General features: G+C 41.3%; 1 protein-coding gene across 1 annotated transcript; it reads left to right on the top strand.

Annotated features, from left to right (window-relative positions):
- Nucleotides 1–4,898: 4,898 nt before the first annotated feature.
- Nucleotides 4,899–9,519, top strand: LOC120057091. Its single transcript, XM_039005499.1, has 6 exons — nt 4,899–6,928; nt 7,044–7,207; nt 8,023–8,243; nt 8,531–8,660; nt 8,745–8,845; nt 8,949–9,519. Exons 1-6 carry the CDS (start codon nt 4,927–4,929, stop codon nt 9,085–9,087), a joined length of 2,757 nt encoding a protein of 918 aa, XP_038861427.1. The 5' UTR covers nt 4,899–4,926; the 3' UTR covers nt 9,088–9,519.
- Nucleotides 9,520–15,281: the final 5,762 nt, after the last annotated feature.

Raw genomic sequence — 15,281 nt, 5'->3', positions numbered from 1 at the left:
CAAAGTTTATGATGAGTATTTCTGTAAATTGATGTGGCTCTCTGCAAATTTGCCGGATGTTTTCGAGGCACAACATTACTGAGCATAACGCGCCAATGTAAACTGAGATTTTGGGATATAAATATGAACTTTATCGAACAAAACATACATGTATTGTGTAACATGAAGTCCTATGAGAGCCATCTGATGAAGATCATCAAAGGTTAGTGATACATTTTATCTCTATTTCTGCTTTTTGTGACTCCTCTCTTTGGCTGGAAAATGGCTGTATGTTTTTTTTGTGACTAGGCGCTGACCTAACATAATCGTATGGTGTGCTTTCGCTGTAAAGCCTTTTTGAAATCGGACAGGATGGCTAGATTAACAAGAAGTTAACTGTATTGCACTTGTGAATATATGAAAGTTTTCGCGCTCTGCCATTTCAGCGGATGTTGTCGAGCGGAACCCCTAGCCTTAAGACGTTTAAGAGAAATGTAGGCGTTGGTCTGAAGCCGAAAAAGAAAAGAAATTCACATGAGCACAACAATGCCTATTCCACCAATGCTTTTTTTGGTTTTCCAGCACACAGCTTTGATCTACTACAGAAGCTATTTGGTATTGTACTTCAAACTATGTGTAGGCAGGTTGCTTTGGATTCAAACCTTCTCAAACTGCCTAATTCATACTCTTCAGAGGGTTAATGGACTTTACGGTACCCTGCTATTAAAATTATACATAGACACATATATACAGTGCATTCGGTAAGTATTCAGACCCCTGAATTTTTCAACATTTTGTTATGTTACAGCCTTGGATGGATCAACCTAAAAAAAATCTTCAATCTATACTCCATAATGACAAAGCGAAAACAAGGTTTTTAGGAAATGTTGCTAATTTATTAAAACGAAGAAAGTATTCAGACCCTTTGCTATGAGACTTGAAATGTTGCTCCTGTATCCTGTTTCCATTGACCATCCTTGAGATTTCTCTACAACTTGATTGGAGTCCACCTGTAGTAAATTCAATTGATTGGACATGATTTGGAAAGACACACACCTGTCTATATAAGGTCCAACAGTTGACAGTGCATGTCAGAGCAAAAACCAAGCCATGATGTTGAAGGAATTGTCCGTAGAGCGCCGAGACAGGATTGTGTCGAGACACAGATCTGGGGAAGGGTACCAAAAAAATGTCTGCAGCATTGAAGGTCCCCAAGAACACAGTGGCCTCCATCATTCTTAAATGGAAGAAGACTCTTCCTAGAGCTGGAAGCCCGGCCAAACTGAGCAATAGGGGGAGAAGGACCTTGATCAGGGAGGTGAACAAGTACCCGGTGGTCACTCTGACAGAGCTCTAGAGTTCCACTGTGGTGGTAGGAGAACCTTCCAGAAGGCCAACCATCTCTGCAGCACTCCACCAATCAGGCCAGATGGAAGCCACTCCTCAGTAAAATGCATAAAGACTCTCAGACCATGAGTAACAAGATTCTCTGGTCTGATGAAACCAAGATTGAACTCTTTTCCCTGAGTGCCAAGCGTCAGGTCTGGAGGAAACATGGCACCATCCCTACGGTGAAGCATGGTGGTGGCAGCATCATACTGTGGGGATGTTTTTCAGCTGTAGGGACTGGGAGACTAGTCAGGATCCTGGCAAAGATGAACGGAGCAAAGTACAGAGATCCTTGATGAAAACCTGCTCCAGAGCTCTCAGGACCTTAGACTGGGGCGAAGGTTCACCTTCTAACAGGACAACAACCCTAAGCACACAGCCAAGACAACGCAGAAGTGGCTTCGGGACAAGTCTCTGAATGTCCTTGACTGGCCAGCCAGAGCCCGGACTTAAACCTGATCGAACATCTCTGGAGAGACCTGAAAATAGCTGTGCAATAACGCTCTCCATCCAACCTGACAGAGCTTGAGAGGATCTGCAGAGAAGAATGGGAGAAACTCCCTAAATACAGGTGTGCCAAGCTTGTAGCGTCATACCCAAGAAGACTCAAGGCTGTAATCACTGCCAAAGGTGCTTCAACAAAGTACTGAGTAACGTGTCTGAATACTTATGTAAATGTAATATTTAAGTTTTACATTTTTTATAAATTAGCAAAACATTTAAAAACACAGTTTTTTCTTTGTCATTATGGGGTATTGTGGGTAGATTGATGAGCGGGAAAAAACGATTTAATCAATTTTAGAATAAGGCTGTAACCTAACAAAATGTGTAAAAAGTTGAGGGGTCTGAATACTTTCGGAAGGTTCTGTAGAAGGATCACTGTGCTTTCTCATGATGGCCTTTCTGGGGGGCAGGAGAAATAATGAGGAGGCAACTTGATTTAACGCAGATCCCTTTTATTAGAATGTCTACAACGCAAACAGTGAAACAATGAATACATCATGCTGCAAGAGGTACCGGATCCGTGGAAATAGGTGCCGGAAGAAACAAAGTCAAATCTGAGAGGTACCAGATCCTGTTCTGTCAGGGTGTGGCTCAAATGAAGCACTGTTCCTAGCATAGGTTCAGAAACGTTGCTTTCTACGGTATCTAAAAATGTGGACGCACACTTTTCATATTAGGAGATACATATTTACAGAACTGATCAAGTGTATTTAGTGAAGTCTCAAAACATAGTAGGTGAAAGGTTTGTGAGAAAGAAGAAACCAGGCAGGGATATTACTATTCTTCTTGAAAGGCCATCAGTTTCATTTCCTGAAACACAGTCACATGATAAAGAGGTGTGGTTGAGTTTTTCTATAGTCTGTGGACACTTCCTCAAGCAAGCTGGTGCCGATATCACGATGACAAAATGTAAGTAACCTTAACTATCATTGACATGAATAATGCTCATTAGAAGATCATACTCTTCACGTTAGACTATCATAGTCTAAATAGCAGTCAGAGTTTAATTTACTTCAACACAGTCACCTAATCAGCTGGTTGTTTTTTAGCTTCAGTCGACAATTCCTCAAGCAAGCTGGTGCCATTATCACGATGAGGAAATGTAAGTAACCTTTCTTAACTATCATTTACATTTCTAATGCTAAATATGATATCCTATTCCTCTTCTTGTTAGATGATTCTGTCATTTCATTAGAAGGTAAGTATTGTAGGGGCCTCTCGGGTGGCGCAGTGGTCTAGGGCACTGCATCGCAGTGCTAGCTGCGCCACCAGAGTCTCTGGGTTCGCGCCCGGGAGGTCCATGGGGCGACGCACAATTGGGCTAGCGTCGTCCGGGTTAGGGAGGGTTTGGCCGGTAGGGATATCCTTGTCTCATCGCGCTCCAGCGACTCCTGTGGCGGGCCGGGCGCAGTGCGCGCTAACCAAGGGGGCCAGGTGCACGGTGTTTCCTCCGACACATTGGTGCGGCTGGCTTCCGGGTTGGAGGCGCGCTGTGTTAAGAAGCAGTGCGGCTTGGTTGGGTTGTGCTTCGGAGGACGCGTGGCTTTCGACCTTCGTCTCTCCCGAGCCCGTACGGGAGTTGTAGCGATGAGACAAGATAGTAATTACTAGCGATTGGATACCACGAAAATTGGGGAGAAAAGGGGATAACATTTATAAAAAATAAAAAAATAAAAAATAAAAAAGAAGGTAAGTATTGCTCATCAAAGTCACAGTATAGAGAGTGTCAGTATAGAGAGCGTAATTGCCATAAAACACATTATCAAACGATATTGCGACCTAGAACAAATCCAATATTTTATTTTAATAAAATCCAGTATGTTATGTCAAAAACCTCTCCTGATATTGTGTCAGGAGTGTCTAGAATTTATTTTAAGAATAAGATTTCATAATTTCACCGGTATATTGAGAGGCTAAATTGAACAATAATCTCAAATTACTTATACGGACATCCACAATTTATATTTGAAAGTAAATGTGTCCACATTTAGTTGTAAGTGATGTGCTTTTATTTTTAATGTCATGTTGAAATTAGCAATGGTATTTCGGTCATAAGGAGTGGCCTACTTCAGCACCTAGAAGGAGTGGCAAAACAAGACACAACACGTAGACATTGGAAAGTAGTGCCTTTTTAAATAGTTTAACAGGGAAAAAATGTAAAAGTCTCCCCTCACTTTATTTTATTTTAATAGTAGCTAAGCAATACATTTTCATCTGACTGGTAGTGTGCAGAGATTTCTTTTCCTGATTTTCAAGTTTAACATTTTTCTCTCCATCCAACCTGACAGAGCTTGAGGATCTGCAGAGAAGAATGGGAGAAACTCCCCAAATACAGGTGTGCCAAGCTTGTAGCGTCATACCCAAGAATACTCAAGGCTGTAATCGCTGCTAAAGGTGCTTCAACAAAGTACTGAGTAAAGTGTCTGAATACTTATGTAAATGTAATATTTAAGTTTTACATTTTTTATAAATTAGCAAAACATTTAAAAACACTGTTTTTTTCTTTGTCATTATGGGGTATTGTGGGTAGATTGATGAGCGGGAAAAAACGATTTAATCAATTTTAGAATAAGGCTGTAACCTAACAATGTGGGAAAAGTTGAGGGGTCTGAATACTTTAACATTTTGCCTCCAGCATCTTCACTAATAGGTTGTGGGTGTGTGATAGATTCTGCCTTTAAAATAGTTTATAACAAACATTCAGCTTTTTTTTACTAAAACAATAAACAAAATAATGTTTATTTGCTGCTCATTAGTTTGTTCTCAGCCATACTTGATTTTCATTCCTGCTGCGACTTCACACCTGATAAAGAAGTGCATTAAGTAAGCATGTAATTAAATAAAATGTTTCCCATGCGATTTTACCAGACATAATTTATACAGTCTATATTTGTCAACCTACTAAATTATTTACAAAAGCATTTGCAAAATCACAGCCTCTTGTGCCTTATTGCTTAATGCTATGACTGTACCTGACTTAACATTTTAACAGAGGTAATAATAGAGATGTCATCCCACAGATCTACTGGACCTGTAGAAGCAGATGTTTGAAGAATGAATATCGTCCCAGGTCAAATCCAGTTCCAATTCCAATTACCAACGGTGCCTGTGGTTCCAAGGAAAACGGATCCAATTATAAAATGCATTATTGACAAAAAGTTGGCGAAACTAAAGAAATTGATTAGAGGCGGCAAGGACTTGAATAGACTCTACCCTTGTGCTGAGTGGAATGATGATGTTACCCCTTTAATTGCTGCTGTTGCATTTACAAATGACAATATTTGTACATTTCTTCTGAAAGAAGGTGCTAACCCCAACATCCAATCAACAAATGGTTGTGTTCCTTTGCATTATGCCACAATGTCAAAAGCTCCCGTCAGTTTAGTGAGTAGATTAATCGCAGCAAAAGCAGATCCAGAAGGGACACACATCCAGATCTTTACTCCACTTCAATTGGCGGCAAACAATGACAGAGAAGACATTGTGAAAGAGTTGATGATGTCTGGAGCATGTGCTGAAAGAAATCTCAAAGCATATCCCGCTACTGACCAAAAGATAGCAAGCATGATTCAGAAATTCTCTTCAGAGAGTGAGAATTTTGTCAAATTGAAGATTTTTTATGATTTTTCTTGTGAAATAGGACTCAAATCAGTGGAGGATGTTTTCAATGAATATGGCAAACACATGCTGGTGGTGAACCCTGTGAATCATCTTACACTATATGACTTGTCCTTTAACGCCATTGGACCAAATGCAGATCAGTATCGTCAAGCATCCATAAAGTGGCTGAGAGAATCTCAGAAAATGGATCTCTACATTGAAGAGGCAACCAATCGTTTGCCTAAAATGCCCAAACACTTACAAGATATGGTAGTGAATTGCTTGACAGCTGTTTTTAACATTATGAAAGAAATATCTCTTGAACTATCACTGGTAGTAATACCCACTCTTCTGAAATACCTCATAGTTGAATCCAAAATTACCCCTCAAGGACTAAATCGCAACATTTCAGTTGTCAGACTACTGTATGTGATTACCCAGAAAGCTCAAAATCACAAACATGGCTGGACCCTCCCTTTTGTTGAGGAGTTATGTAAGGGGATCATCTCATTCACTGATCAAGCATATCTCTCCAATCCTCAGACCTCAAACTTAGGTGTTTTAACTTTTGGTCTGCTTGCAGATCTGTACACCTTCGATTGTGTACCTGCGATTATCACATCACGAGGGATAATCTCTGTGCCGGAGAAAATACTTGTTACTGCCGAAATGCAGATGGATGAAGATCTGAAAGAAAAGCTAAGGAAATTAGATATGTCCCTACAAAGTCCAGTCCCACCAATGGATGCAACTGAACAATTGCAGGGAATGAATCTATCAAAGAAGAAGAAGAAGAAGAAGAAGAAGACAATTCAGGAAGAGTTGTCGGTAGAGAAAAGTACACCTGACATGACTGAGAAGCCAGATCTTGATACTTCATCAATTCCAGTTGAAGAATCCGGTGTACAAGGTGAAAATTCCAGTGTTAAACCATTTCCCTCCACCACCGATGAATTGAAACCCCGGAAATGGCACAAAGTTAGTGAGCGGTGGAGGCCTCAGTTGGAGGAACTCAGCAACATAGACCCAGCCAAGGTTTACAGATTGGGGAATCTCAATCTTGTAGTCCATCCGGATTTCCAAATAGCCAAAGGAAGTGATGGAACCGAAGTCTTTCTGGGCTTGAAGGATGATGGTACTGAGGTAGCTGTGAAGAGAATGCTCAAGTCAAACTACCAAGATCTGAAGAGAGAAGAGGGGTTTTTACGACTACCTCAGCTGGATAGTCCCTGCATTGTGAGATATGTGGACTTTGCAGAGGACGAGCACTTTGGTTACCTTGTTCTTCAGCTCTGTGAATACACCCTTGATGAATACATCAAAGACCACCTACCAGAGGACAAAACCTCTGTCCTGAAGAAAATAGTGCACGATGTGCTCTGCAGTCTAAGCGTTCTGCATAGTCTAAACACAAAAATTCTGCACCGGGATATCAAACCCCAGAATGTTTTAATAGGTAAGACCAGACCATGTAGTAATTCAACAAAAATCTGGGCAAAATAAATATTAATTTGATGTGCTATTTATTAACCTATGTTTCAATGGTACACTTTATATAATTTTCTGAACAGATGTTACAGGCAGAGCGAGATTAGCCGATTTCGGTATAAGTCGACAATTGAAGATGGGACAAACAACTCTACACACAATCAGTGCAGGAACAAAATGTTGGAAGGCCAGAGAAACTTTAGATGAAGACAGTGGGATCGGATATAAGAGGAGCACAGATATTCAGGTTAGTTTTCAATTTTAAATAAGTCTGCATACTTGGTTAGAATGCATACTATACTATATTGTGAAGGAGGAGAAGTCCAGTGGCGACATGACACAGGCTGGTTCCCAGAGTAGCCCTCTACAAGATCGACACCAGACACTTCATCAACCATCTCCCTGACCACCACCTTCTGATCAAGCCAAGAACTGTCCCTCTCTATCTTTGGAGGATGCATGCGCTCAAAGACTCGCCCTCTATTGGTTGACCTAGCTGGTCAACCAATACATCATCATGAGTAGCCTAGCTATAGTTAGCTAGGTCAACCAATACATCATCATGAGTAGCCTAGCTATAGTTAGCTAGGACAACCAATACATCATCATAAGTAGCCTAGCTATAGCTAGGTCAACCAATACATCATCATGAGTAGCCTAGCTATAGTTAGTTAGCTAGGTCAACCAATACATCATCATGAGTAGCCTAGCTAACTATAGCTAGGCTACTCATGATGATGTATTGGTTGACCTAGCTAACTATAGCTAGGCTACTCATGATGATGTATTGGTTGACCTAGCTAACTATAGCTAGGCTACTCATGATGATGTATTGGTTGACCTAGCTAACTATAGCTAGGCTACTCATGATGATGTATTGGTTGACCTAGCTAACTATAGCTAGGCTACTCTTGATGATGTATTGGTTGACCTAGCTAACTATAGCTAGGCTACTCATGATGATGTATTGCTTGTTTGTTTTTTGCTATTGACGCGCTTTGAGATTGTTATGAAAAGCGCTATAGAAATGTAATACATTATAAATTATTATGTACTTTTTAGGTGGCTGGGATGTTAATGTATTACATCATCTCTGGTGGACATCATCCATTTGGCAAAGGCATCCATTGTGAATTTAACATTTTTCAAGGGAAATACACACTGGAAGATGTTGAGGATGACGTGGCCAAGGACCTCATTGAGTGGATGATCAATGAAGACCCAGAGAAGAGACCTACAGTGGAGGACACACTGGCCCACCCATACTTCTGGCCAGAGGAGAGGTGAGAAGCAGTGCTAACACTTGTCAATCAGAAGGTTAGTTAAGATGAGTGATTTACTTATAGCCATCACTTTTTACAATGGACATTTACCTTTTTTAACGGGTTCAGGTTTTAACCATTGAAGTTCAGAAATGTTGGTTTGGTCCCGGAGCAATGAGGACAAAGCGTGACATTGTCGAATGGGTTGCAATGCTCAATTCTAACGACGATTTGTCCCATTGCAAATGTGAACACCGTTTGACACTGACCCAGTTGAATGCATTTAAAGGTACACTGTTGTTTTTCAGGAGAGTGGAGTACTTACGAAAAATTGGTAACGAGAAGGAAGCAGAGAACTGTCGCAAAGCAGACCCAAGACTCCTTCATGCTTTGGACCAGTGTGCTGAGGGGAGGTCCTTCACAAATTGGAAGTCCAAAGTGAGCAAGACGCCATTTTATTTACCTGTACATTCGTCTAGTCTAGTAGTAGTGACACTTCCTGTTATTTATTTGTGTACACAGATGCCGCCTGAGTTGATGGACAAGTTGGATGGTAAAAAGAAGGCCTACCCAGACAACACATTGGGTTTGTTGCGCTTCATACGCAACCTTCATGAGCACTAGTAAGACATATTAATAGTTTAGTCTAAAAACATGTACATTCACTTTATTTACTCTCTTACCATTGAAGGGGGTTAAATATTGTGTCTCTCTCTCTCTCTGAAGCACTGAGGACGCGGATTCTGTTGACACGATGACAATGTTCCCTGATCTCTTTGGATGCGTCTACAAGTTTGCGAAGAAAATGGAGTGGAATTCAAGGAGTAGTCTGAAGAAAATGTTTCACAGAGAAGATGTAAGATAATGATTCTGACATTTGGAAGATTAACACTGACTAACTTCTGAAATCTTGGTTTGACTTTTCTGTTGCCATTTAAATGACTCACTAGTGTAAGTGTTAGATGATTGATCAACTGTAAACTGAATGTTCTTTCAGGGAAATCAAGAGGCTACGCAGCACGTTGCCTCTGTTTGCCTACTTGGTGTTTTGGCCATTTTCTTACATCATTATAACAGTACTTATCTTATAAGCTTACATGAAATATATAACATATTTTTATTAGAATATGAAATGTAACAATACTTCGTAATATTATTCAATTTGCCTCAGTTTATTCATGGTTTGTTTACTGTATGTATAATAGCAGTGACACATACTGTACATACATACAACTTCTCTGTTGAAAAGTCTTGAAACGAGCTGAATCTATTAATAAAGTGTAACATCTGAATCATATAGCCTACAGTGCATGCCTCTTTCTTCACTCTATACAACAACCGTCTTAGTTCATGGAAACCCCAAAACATCAAAGATTTAGAACATATACTGTTGAAGTCGGAAGTTTACATACACCTTAGCCAAATACATTTAAACTTCGTTTTTCACAATTCCTGACATTTAATCCTAGTAAAAATCCCCTGTCTTAGGTCAGTTAGGATCACCACTTTATTTTAAGAATGTGAAATGTCAGAATAATAGTAGAGAGAATGATTTATTTCAGCTTTAATTTCTTTCATCACATTCCCAGTGGGTCAGAAGTTTACATGCACTCAATTAGTATTTGGTAGCATTGCCTTTAAATTGTTTAACTTGGGTCAAACATTTCGGGTAGCCTTCCACAAGCATCCCATAATAAGTTGGGTGAATTTTGGTCCATTCCTCCTGACAGAGCTGGTGTAACTGAGTCAGGTGTGTAGGCCTCCTTGCTAGCACACACTTTTTCAGTTCTGCCCACACATTTTCTATGGGATTGAGGTCAGGGCTTTGTGATGGCTACTCCAATACCTTGACTTTCTTGTCTTTAATCCATTTTGACACAACTTTGGAAGTATGCTTGGGGTCATTGTCCATTTGGAAGACCCATTTGCAACCAAGCTTTAACTTCCTGACTGATTTCTTGAGATGTTGCTTCAATATATCCACATCATTTTCCCTCTTTATGATGCCATCTATTTTGTAAAGTGCACCAGTCCCTCCTGCAGCAACGCATCCTCAAAACATGATGCTGCCACTTCTGTTCTTCCCGGTTGGGATGGTGTTCTTCTGCTTGCAAACGACCCCCTTTTTCCCCAAAACATAACGATGGTCATTATGGCCAAACGGTTCCATTTTTGTTTCATCAGACCAGAGAACATTTATTCAAAAAGTACGATCTTTGTCCCCATGTGCAGTTGCAAACCGTAGTCTGGCTTTTTTTATTGCGGTTTTGGAGCAGTGGCTTCTTCCTTGCTGAGCGGCCTTTCAGGTTATGTCGATATAGGACTCATTTTACTGTGGATATAGATATTTTTGTACCCGTTTCCTCCAGCATCTTCACAAGGTCCTTTGCTGTAGTTCTGGGATTGATTTGCACTTTTCGCACCAAAGTACGTTCATCTCTAGGAGACAGAACGCGTCTCCTTCCTGAGTGGTATGACGGCTGCGTAGTCCCATGGTGTTTATACTTGCGTACTATTTTTGTATAGACAAACGTGGTACCTTCAGGCGTTTGTAAATTGCTCCCAAGGATGAACCAGACTTGTGGAGGTCTACAATTCTTGGTTGATTTCTCTTGATTTTCCCATGATGTCAAGCAAAGAGGCACTGAGGTTGAAGGTATGCCTTGAAACACATTCACAGGTACACCTCCAATTGACTCAAATTATGTAAATTAGCCTATCAGAGGCTTCTAAAGCCATGACATACTTTTCTGGAATTTTCCAGGCTGTTTAAAGGCACAGTCAACTTAGTGTATGTAAACTTCTGACCCACTGGAATTGTGATACAGTGAAATAATATGTTTGTAAACAATTGTTGGAAAAATTACTTGTGTCATGCACAAAGTAGATGTCCTAACCGACTTGCCAAAACTATAGTTTGTTTAACAAGAAATTTGTGGAGTGGTTGAAAAACGAGTTTAATCACTCCAACCTAAGTGTATGTAAACTTCTGGCTTCAACTGTAGCATGAACATCAACAGGTCCATGTTTGTCCTCGTCTGAAATGTTGTCATCAATTCACAGCAACGCACTGATTTTAACACAACACCGTGACAACCAACTCCTGTGGAAACCAGCCCTGCCATCCCATACACAAAGCTATAGGGCATTTCTCAGATTCAGATCCACTAGCAACTAAGCTACTAAACAGTAACTGTTTGAAATTAATATCCAATCTGTATTCTTAATGAGTGCTAATTACATACTCTCCTCTATGTTAATTGCCTTTTCTAATGGTCTTTATTAGGCCTGTGTTCCCTTAGACTGAGTACTCATGCTACTCAAGTTAAAAAAAATAATTTAAAAAGCCAGCTGGTTTGCCACAAGCTAATAGCTAACCACTGCTAATATCAATGCAACAAACATTCCATGTCGATGGACTAAACTGTGCTTCCAGCAGTACATTATTAGCACTGAGCTGATCTAACGCTCACCCAAGTCAATTTGCATTCGCATTACCCTCAGGCCTCTGTGGAAACATGTACCCGGTGCTGCCGTTAGCCTCAGGGCCTCACCTGTCACACTGTATCCAGACAGCGTCAGGAAGCCCCAGCAGCTCCAACTCTAGCCCCAGGCTGCTCCCCCGGCCTGTACTGACAAGCTGCTTTCTCACCTCTCTGATGGCACATCAAGTAAGTCGTGTGGAAGGAATTGCATTATTATATTTGTGTGATTCCTGCTCACACCTTTTCCTGTGTGTTTGTGTGTGTGTGTCTTTTTATATGTGTGTGTGTGTGTGTGTGTGTGTGTGTGTGTGTGTGTATGTTTGCACACTTGCATGTTTGTAATGTGTACAGAATGTACGTATGTGTGTGTATGTATAGGTTATTTGTGGGTGTGTGTGTACGCGTTCACACATTTGTGTGTGTGTTTGTCTGTGTTTATGAGTTCATACATTTGTATGTGTGTGTACATGTAAGTGTGTGTGTGTTTGTTTGTGTGTGTGTGGTCTGAATTTCAGAGGGAGTGTGCCAGATAAAGCTGATGCAGAGCCACAGAGCTCAGACTGGGAGGTGAGACTGGGAGGTGAGCCACAGTGCAGAGCTGAGACTGGGAGATATTTACTGTTGCCAGGATCCAGAGACCTGTCTGTCTGTCTGTCTGTCTGCCAGCTAAGACTAACAAGTGGGTCTGACTGAATGCAGTCATCCTTTCTCTCTCATGGTCAAGTACAGTGATACATCCTATTAGCTCTGTGGACACACAAACCCCCTAGAAATAGCATTTGACCTTGAGGGGACTAACAAAATGTTCCCAGTTGATACATTTTTTGTTTGTCTACTATTGTTGTGGGGACTTCTGGTCCCCACAAATATAGTTAAACACACACACACACACACAGACAGAGAGGAACCTTTATGGGGTGTGGGGAAGAAAGACTGTCAGTTACTGACGTGGTACAGTGTGTGGCATGAGAAGAAGCATATACTATGTTAAACTCTACCATAAATGATGTCGTTCATTACTCCAGCCCCTGGATCATGCAGGACAGACACAGTGAATAAGCTAATACTTAATCACTGCTATCAATGGTATCGAGGTGATGTTATTCCATAGTAATAACAAAGATATGTATTTAATATGCAGGCTTTAATGAGTTAGAATTCCACAGTAAGAATCAGGTTAAGTTAGTAATAGGATCCATCTGGTGTGTGTGTGTGTGTGTTCACATGTTGTGTCTGCTGCATCTCTCCCAGTAGGTTACAACCTGTTCTAGTCACTGGGCTGTATTTCAGGGCTCCGACTGGTGCTTCCACAGGGTTTGGATCCCTGATTTATTTCAGGGCTCCGACTGGTGCTTCCACAGGGTGTGGATCCCTAATGAAGGGGAAATTTGTGCTTGGTAAGCATGGCAGGATTTACGACCCTGGTCTGAAGTGACAAGGGATATAAATAAGCACTCTGGAGGGACCGCTTCACATGGGGAATTATGGCCCTCCCAACATGACTGTGTGTGTGTGTGTGTGTGTGTGTGTGTGTGTGTGTGTGTGTGTGTGTGTGTGTGTGTGTGTGTGTGTGTGTGTGTGTGTGAGAGAGAGAGAGAAACGTTTGTGTGCTTACCTTTCTATGTGCTACCATCCATGGGATGCCACAATGTTGTTTGACTCTCAGCCATTCTCCATTTGAGCAAACAGACTGCCTTATTACAAGTTCGTCAGGTCTTCATTGGCCCCTGTCTACTCCTTAGCAATTACACTTAAATGTCTCTTTTATTATTAATTTAACCAGGCAAGTCAGTTCAGAACAAATTCTTATTTACAATTTATTTACGGGTTTGGCCTACCCCGGGCCAAACCCAGACAACGCTGGACCAATTGTGTGCCGCCCTATGGGATTCCAAATCACGGCCGGATGTGATACAGCCTGGAATCGAACCAGGGACTGTAGTGACACCTCTTACACTGAGATGCAGTGCCTTAGACCCCTGCGCTACTCGGGAGCCCAGTGCTGTCAGAGTGGGAGGAATAATTTAAATAAAAAAACCTAAAGATCTAAATGTCAGATGCAAAAAGCAGATTTGTCCATTAGTTTTAGGGCAGGGCTATGGCTATCATCACTGATGACAAACATTACAACCCATGTAATGGATTACACCACTGACTTCTTAATCACAGAGAGACATGGTGTTCCCTTGGAGATACAGGATGTACTGTACCTAGCTGCAACAGACATTTTTAGACCCAGACACACAGATTACTTTTCTGATGGTGTGTGTGTGTGTGTTCGTGTGTGTGTGTGTAGGGTCCGAAATGAACAAGCGCCAAATGCGGGTAGATTTTCCGTTTGGCGAGTAAATCTCAGAAGGCTATCCGCCACATTGGCGAGTAAATGTTTGTACCAAAATAGTAATGTAATAAAATATCTGTCATGATGGCTCAGAGAAAATGACTCATGTTTGCCAGCCACAGACCGTCTCTAGTGCTCCTAGTTTCACGGCACTGTTTACCATACGGGACATCAGCTACCCGACATTGCTAACTTGCCACGGGTCTGCTGCTAGCTACCGTTCATTAAATAGCTGTTATGTGGCAACATTTACCTGGAGTGAGCCAACCTTTGAAACGAAAACCCACCTACAAAAAGGTGGACGAATCACATAAAAAAATAAAGTTTTGTGAGAAATGGAGGTTTGGAGATAAAGGAGTTTCAAGAGGCTGGCTACAGTATGATGTGGAGGCTATGGTGATGAGTTGTTCTGTGTGTCGCCAGAATGCTAAAGATAAAAACAGAAACAACTCATTTGTCATCGGAAATAAAACAATGAAGCTGGAGGACATTCGTGACCTTGAACACAGCAAGTGTCACATTGCCTGCGAGTCTGTGTCCCGTACTCAATCGGAGCCTCTCCTCTGTGATGGCGCTAATGGCAATGTCAGAGCAGACCAGCATGAAGATGAAGATATTGTTTAGGACTGTACATGCCATTGGCAAGAAGGAGAGACCACTTTCTGACTTGGAGTGGATGTGTGAGTAAGTGAAAATGTTGTTACTCTTGTAGCTTGACTAGTACTTTTGTAGCCAGTTTTTACACGTCTATTTAACAGACGTGGTCCAGTACTGCAGGTTATTTCTCACCTTTTGATAAGTTTCAGTTCACCTCAGAATAGTGTATAAATATGATTGAATTCATTTGATGTTTATTTTTGCAGTTTGGATGGGGAAAAAAGGAATGGCTGTGGGCTCAACATATAGAAATGAGAAGCCAAAGAGTTTATGCACCATATTGCAGATGTGGAGAGAAACAACATCAGAGAGAATCTGAAAAACACAACATTTCTCTCCATCATGTCAGATGGTTCCACAGACAGTTCTGTGAAAGAGGAAGAGTTAGTTTATGTCAGATTCTGTCACAAGGGCAAGATCGAGTCGAAGTTTGTTGGCATCAAGTCGGTGGAGAAGGCAGACGTGGCACACATAAGCAACGCCATCAGTGCCATCATGGAGGGAGTGTGTGATGAGTGTGGGAGCAAGTTGGTCGCTCTGGGAACAGATGGAGCTGCTGTGATGACCGGAGCCAAG

Source organism: Salvelinus namaycush, chromosome 1, assembly GCF_016432855.1.
Source record: "Salvelinus namaycush isolate Seneca chromosome 1, SaNama_1.0, whole genome shotgun sequence".
NCBI classification, from domain to species: Eukaryota; Metazoa; Chordata; class Actinopteri; order Salmoniformes; family Salmonidae; genus Salvelinus; species Salvelinus namaycush.
The sequence above is the reverse complement of the archived record's forward strand: the minus strand, read 5'-3'. Positions and strand labels throughout refer to the sequence as shown.